The sequence below is a fragment of the Hylobates moloch genome, unplaced genomic scaffold (assembly GCF_009828535.3).
Source record: "Hylobates moloch isolate HMO894 unplaced genomic scaffold, HMol_V3 SCAFFOLD_12, whole genome shotgun sequence".
Lineage (NCBI taxonomy): Eukaryota > Metazoa > Chordata > Mammalia > Primates > Hylobatidae > Hylobates > Hylobates moloch.
The window spans coordinates 22635762-22654801 of NW_026652287.1; the positions used below are offsets into that span (position 1 = coordinate 22635762).

The window sequence follows — 19040 nt, forward strand, 5'->3', positions numbered from 1 at the left end:
GTAGAGACGGGGTTTCACTGTGTTAGCCAGGATGGTCTCTATCTCCTGACCTCATGATCTGCTCGCCTCAGCCTCCCAAAGTGCTGGGATTACAGGCGTGAGCCACCGCGCCCGGCTGTGCCAGGATAATTTTTAATTTTTATTTATTTATTTTCTTGAGATGGAGTCTCAATCGCCCAGCCAGGCTGGAGTGTAGTGGCGCGATCTCGGCTCACTGCAACCTCCGCCCCCCGGGTTCAAACGATTCTCCTGCCTCAGCCTCCCGAGTAGCTGGGATTACAAGTTCCTGCCGCTTCACCGGGCTATTTTTTTTTTTTTTTTTTGTATTTTTTAGTAAACCTTGGCCAGGCTGGTCTTGAATTGCTGACCTCGTGATCCACCCTCCTCAGCTTCCCAAAGTGCTGGGATTACAGTCATGAGCCACCTTGCCTGGCCAATTTTAAAATTTTTTGCAGATTTGAGGTCTCACTGTATTGCCCAGGCTGGCCAACCTTTTTTTTTTTTTTTTTTTTGAGACGGAGTTTTGCTCTGTCTCCCAGGCTGGAGTGCAGTGGCGCGATCTCGGCTCACTGCAAGCTCCGCCTCCCGGGTTCACGCCATTCTCCTGCCTCAGCCTCCCGAGTAGCTGGGAATACAGGCGCCCGCCACTGCGCCCGGCTAATTTTTTGTATTTTTAGTAGAGACGGGGTTTCACCGTGTTAGCCAGGATGATCTCGATCTCCTGACCTCGTGATCCACCCGCCTCGGCCTCCCAAAGTGCTGGGATTACAGGCGTGAGCCACCGCGCCCGGCCTTTTTTTTTTTTTTTTTTGAGACGGAGTCTCCCTCTGTCTCCCAGGCTGGGGTACAGTGGTGCAATCTCAGCTCACTGCAAGCTCCACCTCCTGGGTTCACGCCATTCTCTTGCCTCAGCCTCCCAAGTAGCTGGGACTACAGGCGCCCGCCACCACTCCCGGCTAATTTTTTTTTTTTTGTATTTTTAGTAGAGACGGGGTTTCACCATATTAGCCAGGATGATCTCAATCTCCTGACCTCGTGATCCACTTGCCTTGGCCTCCCAGTGCTGGGATTACAGGCATAAGCCACTGTGCCCGGCCTTTTTTTTTTTTTTTTTGAGACAGTCTCTCTCTGTTGCCCAGCCCAGAATGCAGTGGCTTGATCTCGGCTCACTGCAACCTCTGCCTCCCGGGTTCAAGCGATTCCCCTGCTTCAGCCTCCAGAGTAGCTGGGATTACAGGCATGTGCCATCATGCCCAGGTAATTTTTTTGTATTTTTAGTAGAGATGGGGTTTCATCATGTTGATCAGGCTGGTCTTGAATTCTTGACCTCAAGTGATCCAACTACCTTGGCCTCCCAAAGTGCTGGAATTACAGGCGTGAGCCACTGCACCCGGCCCCATTCGTTTTTACGTTCTGATGATTATACTTTTCTCAGTTTCCTGGCTTGATGACCTCAACAGTTTTGAGGAATACCAGTCAGGGATTTTTCGTTTGGGGATTCGTCAGGTGTTTTCTTGATGATTAGACTGAGGTTGTGCATTTTGAGAGGAAGACCACAGAGGTAAAATGCCATTTTCATCATTTCAGATCAAGGGCCCATGCTTTCAAGATGACACCCCCTGGCTGAGGTAGCATGTCAGGTCTCCACAGTGACAGGCACTTTCCCATCCCCACTGTATGTACTCTTTGGAACATTGCAAAGCCCACAGAGGAGGCGAGGCTCCACCTCCTGAGGCAGTGTCCTTGTAAATTACTTGGAATTCTGCGTGGAAGATTTGTAGTCACCCCCATTTATTTATTTGTTTATGTCAGTGTGGACTTGTGGATATTTATACTTTGGATTCTAGTCCAATACTGCTTTATTTTGTTGCTCACGTTCTTCGGCTTTGGCTGTTGTGGCTTTTTCAGTTGGCTCCTGTGTTCCTTTCACATAACCACATCTTTGATTGCTGTTTTTGAGCCCTTCCTTTCTGGTGCTTTGGATTCTTTAGGCACGTACTGTACGTTTTCTGTCCCATCTCTACAATCAGCCATTTCTCCAAGGAGCCCTTTTTTATTGGAGAATGGCTTTAGAAACCTAACACTGGGAGCCAAGTGTGTTCATTGCCTTCTGAGCTGACAGTACAAGGAAATGCATGTGTGTAGTCACCTGTGTATATACACATCACAGTCAGCAGTTTTTCTTTTTTCCTTTTCTTGAAACAGGCTCTCGCTGCGTCATGCAGGCTGGAGTGCAGTGGTGTGATCTTGGTTTCACTACAGCCTTGTCCTCCTGGGTTCAGGTGATCCTCCTGCCTCAGCCTCCGTAGTAGCTGGGACCACAGGCATGCACCACCATGCCTGGCTAATTTTTAAAATTTTTTGTAGATGTGGGGTCTCACTGTGTTGCTCAGGCTGGTCTCAAACTGCTGGGCTCCTCATCCTCCTGCCTCAGCCTCCTAGAGTGCTGAGATTATAGGCGTGAGTCACTGTGCCTCGCCACTATCAGTATTTCTATATGAAACCATCCGTACATATGAAGCTAAACATGACTTCATCATGGTATCTCCGGCTCTAATTCATTACCACATGGATTATTCTAGCCTCCTCCCCTTGCTTATCTTAGCTTCTCCCCTTGCTTCCTCTGTTTCCTCCCACTCCAACAGAGAGAAACCTGGCTTCCACCATCTGCCATCTATATGCAGCATTTTGTTATTCTCAGCAACTGTCATTACTAGAAACTGTTAACTTCCTTCTGTTTTTTAAAAATGGTAGATTATAATACAAACTGCTCTGTAATTGAATATTTCCCTGGGCAGACAGCATATATCAGACGTAATTCCTTGTTCGTACACACGTGTACCTCGTCTTTTTCAAAGGCTGCACGGTATTCCATGGTTTGAATGCTTTCTACCTTATTCAGTTCTTGCCTCTTAATGAACATCAGCTTATTTCGTCTTCTGCTACAGGAGTGCAGTAGGGATTATACTTTTTGAACATGTGGGAGGATTTCAGGAAAGTGAAGTTCTTGATCAAAGGATATAGATGTTTAAAAATCTGAGAGCTGTGTGTGGTAGCTTATGCTTGTAATCCCAGTGACTAGGGGAGCTGACATGGGAGGGTCACTGGAGGCCAGGAGTTCAAGACCAGCTTGGGTAAGTAGCAAGATCCCATTTCTACCAAAAATTATAAAATTTGTCAGGTGTGGTAGTGTGCACTTATAGTCTTAGCTACTCCAGAGGCTGAGGCAGGAGGATCGCTTGAGCCCAGGAGGTTGAGGCTGCAGCGAGCCATGATGGCACCATTGCACCCCAGCCTGGGAGACTGTCACTTCCCACCCTCCCCAAAAATGAAAATCTGACACGCAAACAGGCATAACCAACACCTCCGTCTACACTTTCCTTACTGATAGGTAAAGCTCTACCTGCCTTTCCTCATCTCAGCCCCTCTCCCTCACTGAATTAACCACTATCGATTCGGGCTTTCACAGCCTCTGGCTGATGTCCACAAACTCGTTACCAATCTGTTTGGTCCTAGTCCACGTTGATGTACACTCTGGTGTACACACTTTCTCTCCTCAGCCAGCCTGGCCCGTGGGCCACGTTTAGAGAACATGAGGTGGTATTGTGCATATTGATATGTTGCTACACTTGGCTTCACTGTTCAGGATTTATTTAGGTTGATACCGTATTTCTAGCTTATTTCATAGCTGAGTATCATCTGAATATGCCTGAATGTACTCACCCATTTTTCTGCCGGTGGTTTTTCTCCAAAAACTCTGCTGTGGCTCTTCCCCATGTGTGAGATTCTCTAGGAGTATCCAGGAGTGGACCTGCTTGGGGTAGGGGTGGGGGTGAGGGTGTTGAGAGCACCTCTAGGCTGAGTGATTTTGGTCATTCCCTGAGTGCATCCTTGCAAGCTGCTCCATCCTTGGCATCAGAAGACCCACTTCTCGAGATGTTACCTTGTGATTTTAATTTGCCAGTGGAGTTGAGCATCTTTTCACATGAGTTATTTAAATGTTTTCTCTCATTTATACCATTTAACCATGTTTCTTTTGGGGGTGTAGTTGCATTTTCCAAATATTTTGATCATTTTGCAATTTATTGGGTGTAAGGGATACAGCTTTTTCTCAAGATGACCACCTACATAATAATCCAACTTTTACCTACTAAGCTGAAACACCACCCTTCTCAAGTGATGCACTGAATTGCCATAGCTGTAAGAGGTTTGGTGTGCTTCCTTGGTTTTTGTCTGCCTGATGTTTGTTAGGATCGGCCTAAGGCCACCATTGGTATTCTCATATACCAGTATTAATTATCTATCACTCCCATTCAGCTGTCAATTTTCCCTGAATCATTAAACATTTCTAACTAGGAACAAGATAGTTCCTATCTAGGAACATTGACCCAGTATGACCCCTGGTTGCTTTTTGTTCATGCCAAGGCATTTTTTCCTTCTCGTGCCCGATTGTACTGACTAGTACCTCTAGAACAGTGTTTGGTAGTGGGCAAGAGTGGACTTGGAATGCAACTCTAAAGCATTAACACTTTTGGTTTCTCATTATAGTAATAAATGGTACATAGGGATACTTTTTAGAAAATGGATGTTAAATTTTATCAAATTATTTTTCTCCATCAGCAGAACTGACCAGTAGAGTCTCGCTGTCACCCAGGCTGGAATGCAGTGGCACAATCTCGGCTCACTGCAAGCTCCGCCTCCCAGGTTCACACCATTCATTCTCCTGCCTCAGCCTCCTGAGTAGCTGGGACTACAGGCACCTGCCACTATGCCCAGCTATTTTTTGTATTTTCTTTTTTTTTTTTTTGAGACGGAGTCTCACTCTGTCGCCCAGGCTGGAGTGCAGTGGCGCAATCTCGGCTCACTGCAAGCTCTGCCTCCCGGGTTCACGCCATTCTCCTGCCTCAGCCTCCTGAATAGCTGAGACTATAGGCGCCCGCCACCACGCCCGGCTAATTTTTTGTATTTTTAGTAGAGACGGGGTTTCACCATGTTAGCCAGGATGGTCTCGATCTCCTGACCTCATGATTCACCCACCTTGGCCTCCCAAAGTGCTGGCATTACAGGCGTGAGCCACTGCGCCCAGCAATTTTTTTATTTTTAGTAAAGACGGGGTTTCACTGTGTTAGCCGGGATGTTCTTGATCTCCTACCTTGTGATCTGCCTGCCTTGGCCTCCCAAAGTGCTGGGAATGCAGGCGTGAGCCACCGTGCCTACCCAGAACTGATAGTTTTAAAAATTAGATTTATAGAATCATCCAGCTATCCTTGTATCCTGGTATTTTTAAAAGTGATAAAAGAACCATTTTAGGGAATGTGCAAAACCAAAAGCCCAATCCCAAACCCATCACTGCCAAATAAGCACTAAAGTAACCAGCAAATGAATTCCAACAGCTGCTTCAGTTCTGTTCACCTCTCTATCCCATACCTATAAACAATGGGGAATGTGGAAGTTTTGGATCTGAACAGCCTAAGAAGCATCTCTCCATTGCTAGTCTCCTGATCTTTCCGGGCTGCTAACAATGGAGAGCACGGAGTCTTGGCTTTCTTCACCACACCGACGAGTGACGCCTTGTGTGTTTAAGACCCCACTGGTAACACACACTCAGCTTCCAGGGTGGGCTTCACATGGGCGGACCTACCAGTCAGCCTGTCTACCGTGAAGTCGAGTGCAAGAGGTTCCTGTCCCCTCTAGTCACACGGCCACCCTGCCCAGACTGAGCCTCCCCTGCTTCCCCGTAGAGGGGCAGGCCCGGGTGCAGAGTGGAGGCCCTTGGTGCCCATCAGTCCCCCTCCCACAGGAGAACAGTCACCACCACACTGAGAATTTATCATAGAATAGATTTATTTACCTGAAACCATGTCTGTGCGACGCTCATTGTTACCAGCACAGAAAGAAACTGATCTCTATTTACAGTCTAAAGTCAAACATGCGCAGTGATAAATTGACATTTAGCATTTTATTAAGATAAATGCATCACAATATTTGTATTGCACCAACATCTGTCTACTGCTTCTGATTTCATTAAATAAGTTACATTTAATACAGTGCGAAATAGCTGTCTGCACACTCAGAAAATAACTGAAAATGAACTGGAGGCCTACATTTTAACCATTCAACACCTGTAGTGTTTTTAATGAATTTATAAATAAGCAAACTGTACAGGGCCAATTAAAAAGTAGCATGTTCCAATGTCACTGGAGAGGAATCTGGCTACTTACAACTGAAGGCATGCATTACAATTGAATACTGTACATTTATATAAGCTATGACATTTTGCAGAGAAATGTGGCAACTTGGCTGACGGCTTCCAAGTTCTTAGATAAGGTTTCAGAGTCTCATTCCTCTTGCAGCAAAGAAACCAAACTTCTCTGGAGAGGCTTTCTGATTAAGCTAAATTGTACATCTGTAATCATTATTTTGATTTAAAAGCTAACAACCCCATTGGTAAATACACATTTCCTCCACATAGCACACAGTGAGTTGGGAACTTTTTTAGTTTTCTTTTTCCCCAACATCAATCATGCAGAGGGTTGGTAGATGTGTTGCTAAAAACGCACATGCACGCAACCGAACACCCTTACATTTCTGCAAAATGGTTTAGGAAGCGGTTACTCCAGTATTGCTGAAAAGGAAAGAGAGAGGAAATCAGCTTCATGAAATACAGAGAGGAAACGTTAGAATACCTATTTAAATAGATGAAGATCAACAGCGACAGATGAAAAGGAACATTCAGCTTGATCTTTTCAAGATTTCAAGACCAGCATTTCTGATTTACTGTCCCTGAGGCGCTGCCCACACAGGGTAGCATCTAGAAGCACTGGCTCAGTGACACAGCCTCCTCGTGTCGTCTGGCTACAGAATAAAGGCTCTGGAGGAAAACCCCACGAGGCAGACACAATCATTGCAGCTGTGAAAGCAGCGAGACAGGCAAGAGGGCAAGGTCTTGGTTAGTGGTGCAGAGGGAGGTTGATGGAGAAGTGAGCAGCCAGTAGCAGCACAGCCTTCCTGTCCCTGCCCTGTGGGCACCCGGCCTCTGGCTGCTGGCCTGCCTTGCCTAGCCCTGGAGGGGAAACTCCTCCGCATCATTCTCCTCAGTAAAGGAGGATGAAGCCTACCCTTCTCGCTAACTGCAGGGGGTGTTTAGACAATTTGGTGGTTAGTCACAGGGCAACTGCTGCCTCTGCTCACAGGCACTGCAGACATGGTATGCTCTGGCCCTGGACAGTGGCTAGACGCTTGGTAGACACTGAGCTAATGCTTGTGGTCTCAGGTCTTCTTAGGTCTGCCCGCCTCAGTCAGGACTGAAGCTCCAGTCCGAGGGGATGTGGGAGCAGCTGTTGTGAGGGAAGTCGGCCAGATGCCCTGCTTGCCTGGGAGCTCACCGAGCTCAAGGGACGGCTTCTTCCAGAATGGAGCATCTGCATTCTGCAGAGTGGTGTCCCAGTTAGGGTATGTAATGACTGTTGGTCTGGGCAAAGCTCAGAGAGGCCAAGGGAGGCACAGGGTGGTAACAAGTGACATTAATGGCTGGGCCTTCAGCCACCTGCCATCAGGAAAGAATGTGGAAATAAGTTTCAGGCAAGAGCCGCCTGACAGCAGGCACACTGTGGGGCTGGGCAGCTGCTGCCTCACTGTTAGGTGAGGGCCTGAGGCCAGGGATGTGCCAAGACCATGGTGCTGGACCTGGTCTTTATGGGTTGACCTAACTGAGGAGGAGATGCTGAAATGTTTTCACCTGGCAAAGCCTTCAGTGAAATGGACCAAGTGGCCCTGCTCAAAGCAGCAGTGGGCCTAACCCACTCCCAGCTGTCTGGACCAAGGGAAGTGAGTCCCTCCATGGGCTCCTCTGTGGGCTGGAGGGGTCTGAAGCTGAAAAACCATGAAGCTAACCAGGGGCTGTGTGACAGCAGGCCACACACTACTAAACTTTTTTTGTAAAGGGCACTAAGTCAAGGAACTGAGTCAGGAAAAGCTGTGAGTTTTGTTTGCACAGAATAGTAATAGTGCAGCACTCAAGTCAGTTTGCAGCCCAGAGATGCACTCCTTGCATTTGGCCCATTCAACCCATTTCTTGTTACACCTCATGATGCTCAAACTGGCAAAATTTACCCCCTGCCCTAAATGTTCCCTGCTGGGCAAAGCAGCCCCCCTTCCCGAGAGCCACAATTGCCTGCAAGCAGCCTTGGAGGCTTCACAGTAAGGCTGATTTTTTTTGACAGGGCCTTACTCTGTTGCCCAGGCTGGCTTGAGCACCTGGGCTCAAGCAATCCTGCTGTGGCCTCCAAAGGGCTGAGACTTACAGGCATGAGCCACCGCGCCCAACCACAGACTGTGCTTTTAAGAGTCGGTCTCCAGGTTCCACCTCCATCCCTTGAACGTGGCCCTCTGAACTAAGCAGCACCTTGTCCTGCTTGATGCCTCCTAACTCTCCCCAAACTCCAATCAATCATCTGCATTACATCTACTGGCCATCCCAGTAACCAGAGCCTAAGTACATTTTCAAGAATATAGTCAAGGCCTCACACCCTAGCTAAGGAGTAAGCTGGTTTTTGGGCGGTGCAGAGCTATGTCCTACTAACTGTGCTTTAACATCCCCTGCAGAGATAAGTCTTAGCCACAAAGGACAAGACCAAGCAAGGGGGGGGTGGGGGAGTGGGGAAGTGGCCTATTTAAGATGAACCTATCGATACCCAGAGTTCACTGGTTCAGTTACTTGCTTCACTAGTTTTTAGCTTTTTAATGAATAAGTAGCAATGTTCTGGGATGACTCCTGGCAGCTGCGAACCCTCATTTTAGCAATACAGTCTGCACAGCTCCTTCAGCCTGTTGGTCTGGCTGAAATGCCTCTCTCCCCACTCTGGCTTTTGTCTGGCTTGGGCCCTCCCGGTCATCTTGTCCTAGGCAGCCTGTGGAGGTCTATGGAAGCCACACCTCCAGCCAGCCGATGCCGCGCCCGTCACATGGCAGGTGCCACAGGCAACCCCGGTGCTCACAGGGCATCAGGGAGCACAGCAGCGTCTGCCATGGGGGCGGCTTATAAGTTAGTGACATACAGTTATCTCACTTGGTGGCAGTCACCTTTAGGCTAAACCATCCAAATCCCAGGGAAGAAAATACTCACGTTAGTTGATGGATGTTGGAAGGCATTGGAGGAAAACACCACAGTTAGGACTGTTAATGACTTACACACTGTTGGTGAGACTCATCTCGAACATGCGCAAACACTGATCGTAGTAACGGTGGTGGTGGTTAGTGCCACATTCAAATAAAAATAGTTCTATACAATATGTTCATTTGGTCATGTGCTATTTACAGATTTTACAAAACACACACACACACACACACACACTTGCCCTTATGTTCTCTATACCAGGCCAGCAGAAACTTGCATAAAATGTACATCACAGATGACAATTAGTGCCTGTACATTAAGAATACAATTCCTATGACTACCTACACAGCAGAGCAGGAGCCTTCTTCCCCTCAAGCAGAGTACAACTAAAGTTCTGAGCTAAGAACTGGAGAGAAAGTTGGACATGTCTGTTAGTCCCAGGTAAGCCACTTAAGAGTTAAAGACAAGACAGTTATTTTTCTCTGTCCATTTAAAATGTTTTATTTTTTTAAAACTAGATTGTGACGTGCCACTGAAATAGGCAATGTTGGCAAACAATGTCTGTTACAATAAAATACATTAGACATTTAAATAAATAACCTTAAAAACTATGTGAGGGGACATAAACCCAGTCGATTGAATCTGGAACAATGTTTTCTGCACAAGCGAGTACAGGCATACCTCTCGTTAAAACTGATGTAAACAGAACGAACCATCACAATCCTAAAGAAGAAGCCAAGCAGGGCGGGGGAGAGGTGGGGGTGGGGTGGGTGAGGGAAGTAGCAAACCAAAACAATACTGACTGAGGTAGCAAGACTCTGCTCAGTGCAGAAAAATTGGCTTATGAATAAAAATTAGACTGTGATATCAAATTAAATCCAGATCATCATGCAAAAGACACAATACATGCTATTTTTAGAAAAAAAAAAAAAAAAAAAACCACACACATTCATTTCCTAAAATCTGCTGCCAATTAATTTGCTGACAATGTCTGCTGGCTCAACTATTTTTTTTATACAAGGATGAGTATTAAACAGAACACTGTACATGCTTTTTCATCTACAAAAAAATATTTGCATAAAATAGTGTTAGTTCTCTGTACATGTCAATGGACACTTTAATTATGTGTATAAAAAAGGAAAATCTTGCCCCACTGGAGTCAGAAAAAGCAAAACAAAATCTAGAGTATGAAACCTCCGTCACCAGCCAGTATGTTCATGTGAAAATTCAGCAGAAATAGACAGTTGCTTTAAACAATAAAAAAATTAATTGATTAAGTTAAACATCTTCTTTATGGAAAACTGTCAGTCAAGACCAGAACATATCGCTAAAGTTAGTGTCTGTGCTATAGACCCAGATCACCAGAGGCATTATGAGCAGCACAAACGGCCAGGAAATCCCATCGGTGCATGCCGAGAACGAGCAGGATTTGGTGGCAGGCTGCACACACTCTTTACCAGGTTCCAGGTAGTTGCGGGCCACAAACTTGAGCGTCTCGTCCATGAGAATCACGGGCAAGGAGATTTTCAGCACCATCAGCCACTGGGTCACGTTCAGCGGTGTGATCTGGAAGATGAGCTGACAGAGAAGACGTGTCACGCCTCCAGCCTCCCCAGGAAGGAGGTGGCTGGTCCCCAGCCCAAGCCCCACCCAACCACTTACTGGCAAGGGTTCGACATAGAGGATGAGGAAGTGGAGAGACATGGACAGGCAGATGGAGCCCACGAGCCAGATGTTCTCCCAGGGGGGCATCCTCAGCAAGGACTGGTTTTCGGACAAGCTGCAGAGCAAGGAGAGGTGGGGAACGCACCCCCAAGGCAAGGCACGTGTCACAGTGGCAGTAAGACCCTGTTGGACTACACTTCAGTAAGGCGGCTGTTAATGTGGCACCATCCACTGACCTAACTAACTCCACTTTCTACAGTGGCAAAGTTGAAGACGAGAATGTCCTAATGCAGGGCAAACTGTGAATTTTATATCTATGTTTTGGCATAGCAGACCCCATCTTAGTGGGTTCAAAGCTGTTCCCAATTGCCCTGGAGACTTGGGCTATTTAGAAATTTCCATTTTTGTCACGGGCTTAATTGGATGGTACCATTCGTCTGTATGAAAGGGTGAGGTTCCTTCCCTGTGGGTGCTGGCATACAGGGGTACCAAAGTTCCTATTTTTGGCCCCCACGGTTTCTTTTAAGGAAGAGCTCCTAAGAAACACAGGGCTAAAAGCACTCCCACTACTTCCTGGAGGTGACGACAGCTCATGCTTTTAAAACTGGTATTGCCTGTTCTCCTTTCTTTTTGGAAGGGAAGAACTGTCCTGTGATCCTCAACCGTGACTACACACAATTTCCCGGTGCCCTGGCAGTCAGCATGCTCGCCTCAGCCTGCCGTGAAGGTGCACTAACCTGTTGAGGGCGTTACACATTTCTATAGTTACTAGAACAGAGAGCGCCATTGTCATCGGGTATGGGGATTCAAAGATTGCACAATCCACGCCTTCAAAGTCCGGGTTGTCCTCTTTACACTGTAGGAAATGACTCTGCAAGAAAATCCAATCAAATTCCTATCAGCCCAGTATATTTCCCAAGTCCAGGCACCAACCCCATACCAAGCCTAACACAGACCAGCCCGAATGCAAAGCCAGCCAAGAGGTTTACCCCAATTTCTCAGAGAAGCCCTGGTCCTTCAGAATCATCTTAGATGTAACTGTTTATCGTTTGAGTCTTAAGATGATTTGATAGATACGCAAACCACAGAAAGGTCAAGGCCTCACAACACTTCTCATGTAAGGTACAGAAAGAAAGGTGACTGAGTACCAGCTGGTAGAAGGACACTCTTGGACCACCGTCAGCAGCAATGAACCACCATGCAGCAGCACCCACGGTAGCAGCACCGACGTAACCTGGGAACAAACATAATGATGCTGACGCACTTGCCTCTGCAGGGCTCGCTGCCACCGAGGCCATGCAGGCCAATCCCAAGGATGAAGATCAAAGACATGGGACAGTGATGGTAACTGGAGCCTGTGGTGCTACCACCACCTGCTCACGCCTGGTAGCCAGAGCAACTAGACCCCGGTTTCTGAAGGACAGGGGTATTTCTAGAACAGAAGAACTGGATAACTTTTCCTCCAGAATGTGTGCGAAAAAGCACTTGCTCCATCCTATGCCAACCTTTCCCCTTGCCGTGCCTTCTCCCCTCAGCGGATAGTACTTCAAGGCTGCAAGTGTGTGTGTCCTCCATGTAAGGCTGCACAGTGTCGGGGGACTAGATCACACCATGACTTTTGGGCAAACTATTGCTGCCTAGTTGTACACAGATTTATTCGCTCCATTAGAGGCCCAGCAGCAGCTTTCTAGGGAAATGCCGTCAGGAGCTAGGGTGGAACACTGAACAGCATGGCCCTGCCCTCAGCAGCTCCTGGGATTCCCCCCAGTATTAGCTTTGAATTCAGGAAGTGTATTGCAAAGAAGCAACAAGATGCAGCAGAGAATACACAGAATTCAGACGAGGCAAATATCCCCATGTGGTAGCATCAAAAACAACAAGTGCATATACCCACTAACCCATGAATTACAATGGAGCATGAAGGCCGCTGGCTGCAAGGATGAGGCACTACACATGTCCAGATATGGAAGGATCTGACAAGCAGTAAGAAGGCAAGACAAGGGTCAACATGCAGGTGTGCACAGCATGCTGGAATCTCTCCGGAAGGGCACAGGGTACATGAGCACCTCAACGCCAGAGGGAAGTGACCAGCCCAAACCCTTTCCATTCTATGCCATTGTGTGCTTTTTGAATTTGAAGTCATGTGAATATATTATGAAAACATAATGCCTTCCTATGGGATCCCAGGGAAGTGATTTCACCTCACTTTCCCAATCTATGAAATGGGGAAGAACCAACAGCACCCGGGGTGAGGCAGACAAGGACTAAAGAGATAATTTATGTATAAAAGGGACCAGCCACTGCGCAGCCCTTCTCTTATGGAAACAGGGACTAAGTTTTATATCTTGGTGACAATTATCTATTTAAATCCCACCTATGAACTCTTAGAAGGCAGAACCCAGTGTGAATCATTCTTATCCCTTTGCACACAGGGCTAAATCTGAAAACCCTGATGTTCATTTGCTCATTCACAAAAGCCCAAGTAAGGGCAGGATGCTAAAACTGGAACTGTGAAAGGACTTTAGTAAAATTGGGTGTATAGTTCATTGAACTGTAAGAGGGCATCTCTGTCTTTTGCTACCCTATATGGGGAAAGAAGAAAAAATATGCTTCTAAGGGATGAATTTACAAAATTTCAGCTCACAAACATTGTGTTTAAAAATCAGTAATATAAAAAAATTGTACTCACAGCCAATAGCCAAGTAACGGAAAAAGAGCCACCCGCTGATCAATGGTTCCTTTGGGTTCCGGGGAGGTTTATTCATGATGTCCAGATCAGGAGGGTTGAACCCCAGTGCAGTGGCAGGCAGGCCATCTGTCACCAGATTGACCCAGAGCAGCTGAACAGGAATCAAAGCCTCGGGAAATCCAAGGGCTGCTGTCAGGAAAATACTGTTTCCAATCAAGAAAAGAAGACAAAGAGAGCCCAAATGACTTCTAGCCACTATTTAAAGAGCATCATCACCCCGCCCTCCAGAAAAATAAATGACAACAACTTCAGGTAATCTGTAAAATACTTATACCCAATTTTGAATTAAAGCTCACTTTTACTTAGTTTATTACTTAAATTCAGATGACTGAGGCCGGGTGCGGTGGCTTATGCCTGTAATGCCAGCACTTTGGGAAGCCAACGTGGGCAGACTGGCTGAGCTCAGCAGTTAAGAGACCAGCCTGGGCAACATGGTGAAACCTCATTTCTACTAAAAGACAAAAAAAGTGGCAGGGAGTGGTGGTGCATGCCTGTAATCCCAGCTGTTCGGGAGGCTTGAACCCAGGAGGTGGAGGGGACAGTGAGCTGAGATCATGCCGCTGCCTGAAGCCTGGCGACAGCAAGACTGTCTCAAAAAAATAAATAAAAATAAAAAAATAATTAAGCTGACTGAGATAAAGCCAACTTTTGGAGAGCAAGAATTTCACGTGACTACCTGGTTAATTTAAGCTCAGTTTCATGTTAAAGAGGATTCTTTGCACGTTGGGGCAGCTGCAGACAACCCTCCCGAGGGCCAAAGCACCACTGCTTCCATAAGGCATTTCTGTCTTGCCCACTTCCCCCTTCCAACTCAGGCACAAAGACCAAAGCTGCTGCAATCTGGAGAGCAAACTGCGAGAACTGGGCTCCATGACCCATTTAGATAAAGGCGTACAGTAAGTGATGCTGTCACAGAGACCTACCAGACAACTTCCCCGACGTTGGACGAGATGAGGTAGCGGATGAACTGTTTCATGTTGTTGTAGATTGCCCGCCCCTCCTCAACGGCAGCCACAATGGTGGAGAAGTTGTCATCCGCCAGGACCATCTCAGAGGCGGTTTTAGCCACCGCAGTCCCAGAGCCCATAGCAATGCCAATCTCGGCTTTCTTCAGAGCAGGAGCATCGTTCACGCCATCGCCAGTCTGAAAGGGAAAGCAATGGTTGGGTCAGCCAACTGGCATGCCACACTCACACCCCTAGGCAAAAGCCCACGGAATGGGAAGCAGGAGGAAAATGAATAGAGCCGTAGGTCTCTTGTCAAAGAGTTATAGAATTTTTGTTTCGTAAGTTGGTGTCACAAAACACATTTTACCTAGGAAATGTAAAATTACCAAATAAGTTTACCAAAGTGGGACAAAGGGGACTTCAAATGTATCTGTATTATCTTACTAAAAACAAAAACACAACCTATGTGGCAGTCAAGAAAAAGTACTTGTATCCACATGGATAAATTTCAAGTAGAAAGATGCAGATTGCAAAAATATGCACATTTTTATTTGAGATGGAGTCCCGCTCTGCCGCCCAGGCTGTAGTGCAGTGGCGCAGTCTCAGCTCACTGCATGCCTCCCGGGTTCAAGCGATTCTCCTGCCTCCGTCTCCCGAGTAGCTGGGATTACAGGCACCCACCACCACACCCAGCAATTTTTTGTATTTTTAGTAGAGACGGGGTTTCACCATGTTGGCCAGGCTGGTCTTGAACTCCTGACCCTAAATGATTCACCTGCCTCGGCCTCCCAAGTGTTGGGGTTACAGGCATTAGCCACTGCACTCGGCCAAAAAATATGCCTTCAAATGCATGCAAAAATAATACTGTCTACAGACACAAAAACAGCACTCCCATGTTTTTAATATTGTTGCTAAATTCCAACTTCAGTTACCTCTGGGGGAGAGCAGAGTACACATACAGTGTGTTTCAAAACTAAGATTTTTTTTTTAAAGAGAATAAAGTAAATTTAACATAATATATCTGGGTGAAAATCAGGTGAGGGGAAGAATACTGGAAATGCTTCACCAACAGCTAGCTCTTAAAGAACATCCAACTTAAAAGCAGGGTGATCCAAACAACTGACTGATTACATCCTCAATTTTCAGAAAACTTACGATAAAAACACATCTCATTTAAAAAAAGAGACTAGATCACCAGATTGTTCCTCTGGGACTGATCTGGAAGGCCCTTCTGTGTTTTAAACGACTCTAGGATCTTCCCTGCAAGTAGCACACAACATGCCAACCACTGATTCACTGAATTCTAGAGAAAAGACCCAAATCATGACAAATTCCAAATTAGGGAGCTATGACAAAAAAATTCAGTGGTCAAAATTAGAGTCTACTATGTGCTTGTGTAGCCTGAGTCACCTGTACATGTTCAAACATGCTCACCATAGCTGTAATCTCATCAAAAGACTGAAGAAATTCTACGATTTTAGACTTGTGGGAGGGTTCAACTCGCGCAAAACAGCGGGCGTTCAGGCAGGCGTCTCGCTGGGCGGAGGGGTTGAGTTCATCAAACTCCCGGCCTGTGAAAGCTTTTGACGTCACGTCCTCATCCTGCCCGAAGATGCCAATGCGGCGACAGATGGCCACAGCAGTGCCCTTGTTGTCCCCAGTGATCATGATGACCCGGATGCCTGCTTGTCGGCACAGCTTCACGGAGGAGGCCACCTCGATTCTTGGAGGATCCAGCATGCCCACGCAGCCAACGAAGGTCAGATTGGTCTAAATTAAGAGCATCACTTTAAATAAAAGTGGCAAATTCTCGTTTTTGTCCCCTAGTTTGAAAAAATGCCCAGTTAAACATTGGGACAGGTTTCTGCATTTTCTTTCTTTTTTTTTTTTTTTTTTTTGAGGCGGAGTTTCGCTCGTTGCCCAGGCTGGAGTGCCATGGCGCAATCCCAGCTCACCGCAACCTCCGCCTCCCAGGTTCAAGAGACTCTCCTGCCTCAGCCTCCAGAGTAGCTGGGACTACAGGTATGCACCACCACACCTGGCTAATTTTGTATTTTTAGTAGAGATGTTGTTTTTCCATGTTGGTCAGGCTGGTCTCAAACTCCCAACCCCAGGTGATCCGCCAACCTTGGCCTCCCAAAGTGCTGGGATTACAGGCATCTGAGCCACTGTGCCTGGCCGGTTTCTGCATTTTCTTATGAGAAAAAAAGAATACCACTACACCTGTTATCAAACCATTCTTCAACTCTTGTGCTACTCTGAGCCCACAGTACCGACGCTTCTTCATTTTGTTCATAGCTTTAGGATGTCACATCCTTGATATAAAATAATTCTATTCTGAGTAGAAAAGTGGAAGGAATCTCCAACTTGGATCTTTTGACCTTCAGTACTAATGAATATTCTAGAAATATCCCCAATTAAAAAAAAATCATGACTTAGATGAGCTGCAAAATGGGGTTTACAAGCTTATTTAAGCTCATCTTGATTATTCTACTTTGCAAATGACACTTTTATGAAATTATTAACTATGTATGTTTGAAGCAGCAATCTAAATTTTAAGGGTGACACAGCTGGCAGGCAGAAAAACAAATAACCACACCTCTTTCTTGGCAAAAGTGAGAACTGTTTGACCTTTTGCTTCAAGGAGTACTGTTTAAACACAATGAATCGTGCAGGGTGTGGACAAAGAAACTTTTCATTTAGCTAACCTCATATTTAATAAAGTTGGCAGAGTCCTCAAGGTGCATTTCTTCTCTTCTCAGTGGGTTGTCGTGAGTGGCCAGGGCCAGGCATCGCAGTGTGTCGCTGCCACTACCCCACTCTCGAATGACAGACATGATCTTCTGTTTGACTCCAGAGGTCATAGGAACCTTAGTACTTCCAACTCGAATGTGGGTGCACCTGTCAATGACACCTTCAGGAGCACCCTAGAAATGTTACAGATTTACATCAACAATTTTGTTTTATTGGTTCACCGGGATCTTAACCCTGGTTAAGAACATCTCAATTGCAATCTGCCATACTTGCCTTCACAAACATCTTGCTCATTGATGTCCTGCTTGGTTTATTTGGTGTACAGTAAACCGACATTGACTTTCTGTCACGTGAAAACTCTAGAGTGAATTCCTTTTTCATCAGCTGTTTAATGACCTACAAAGGGAACAAATATGGAATACTACTGGGTGGCAATTTCTGAACTTTTTTACCTAACAAACAGTAAGCACCTATTACATGACAGATGCTAGGAATATAGCAATAAACAAAACAGACAGGTTTTTGCCCTCATGAAACTTGTCCCCTATTTTGGGAGAGACAGACTAAGATGCAAAAGTAACACAAGTGCTATAGAGAAAAAGGGAAGGGGGACAGAAAATTTGCATACGTACATATCGTACTGTTACATAAAGTGGCCAAAGGCGGTAACATTTGAATAAAGATGGCCCCATGGGGCCTGAAAAGATGTGTGTGAATCCAGTGGGTGGTGGTGAAGACCCACCAGGCAGAGAACGGAAGTGCAACCTGGCAAGTCCTGGAATAGTAAAGGAGTGCCGATGTGGCTGGAATAGAGTTCACATGAGCAAAAGGTGAGACAGGTAATGGCAGAGGACGGTAGAAGCAGGTCATTAAGACCTCAAAAATCATTATGGGGCATTTGGCTTTTAAGACAAGTAAAACAGGAAGACGACAGAGGGTCTCAAGCTCTAGTTGTCAAGAATTGGCTGAAGGTGGTCGGGTGCAGTGTATCACCTGAGGTCAGCAGTTCAAGACCAGCCTGGCCAACATGGTGAAACCCTGTCTCTACAAAAATTAGCTAGGCGTGGTGGCAGGCACCTATAATCCCAACTACTCAGGAGGCTGAGGCAGGAGAACTGCTTAAAGCCAGGGGGGCAGAGATTCCAGCAAGACGAGATTGCGCTACTTCACTCCACCCTGGACGAAAGAGCAAACTCCGTCTCAAAAACCAAAAGCATTGGCTGAAGAGAGACAAGGAATACCATTCAGTATAATGACACTGACTTAAACTAGGGAACGCTGGAAGTGAAGAGATGGCCCCAAGCAGAGCTGTCCACCAGAACTCTCGAAAGATGGCAATGCTCTGTGGCCACTGTTCATGTGGCTGTCACACGTGATGGACAAGCACTTTAAGTGAATATGGCTAAGGCATCTAAGGAAGTGTTTTTAGGTATTCTAAGTAGTTTTTTTTTTTAAGTATTCTAAGTAGTTTTAGATAGCTAGTGGCTACTGATTAGTCATGAGACCAGAAGAGATCATGGGAGTAACTATAGACAGAAATGGCTGAGAACTATGGAGCCTTCACCTCCTGGTGCTATGTGAAAGACCCAGCTAAGAAGACCTCGAATGAGAGGCCGGGGAGGGAGAGCAAGTGTGGGATCGTGGAAGCCAAGTGAAGAGGTGCTTCAAAGAGGGAGAGAGTAACAGCACCAACAAAATAGGTAAGATGAGGACTGAGAATAAACCTTTGGCTTTACACCGTTACCTACAACTAAAGATACCCCTTCTCTTCCAGTTTTTATACTTTTCTTGCCTATTACACAGACCAGGA

General features: G+C 46.2%; 1 protein-coding gene across 2 annotated transcripts in view; it reads right to left on the reverse strand.

The window, feature by feature from the left end:
* Positions 1–5826: 5826 nt before the first annotated feature.
* The window catches only part of ATP2A2 (ATPase sarcoplasmic/endoplasmic reticulum Ca2+ transporting 2), a 72045-nt gene continuing 58831 nt past the window's right edge, over positions 5827–19040 (reverse strand). Inside the window, exons 12-21 of one of the 2 annotated variants that reach the window (XR_004250691.2) lie at positions 17504–17626; positions 17185–17403; positions 15911–16246; positions 14453–14673; positions 13470–13672; positions 11929–12014; positions 11518–11651; positions 10778–10895; positions 9125–10693; positions 5827–6625 (exon numbers count right to left, since the gene is read on the reverse strand). Coding sequence is in view for 1 of the 2 variants with exons in the window: in XM_032168712.2 (XP_032024603.1) it covers positions 10424–10693; positions 10778–10895; positions 11518–11651; positions 11929–12014; positions 13470–13672; positions 14453–14673; positions 15911–16246; positions 17185–17403; positions 17504–17626 (1710 nt within the window). In the remaining variant the exon portion in view is untranslated. Of the gene's footprint in view, positions 10694–10777; positions 10896–11517; positions 11652–11928; positions 12015–13469; positions 13673–14452; positions 14674–15910; positions 16247–17184; positions 17404–17503; positions 17627–19040 lie in introns of both variants that reach the window. The other variant, XM_032168712.2, reaches the window with a different exon arrangement.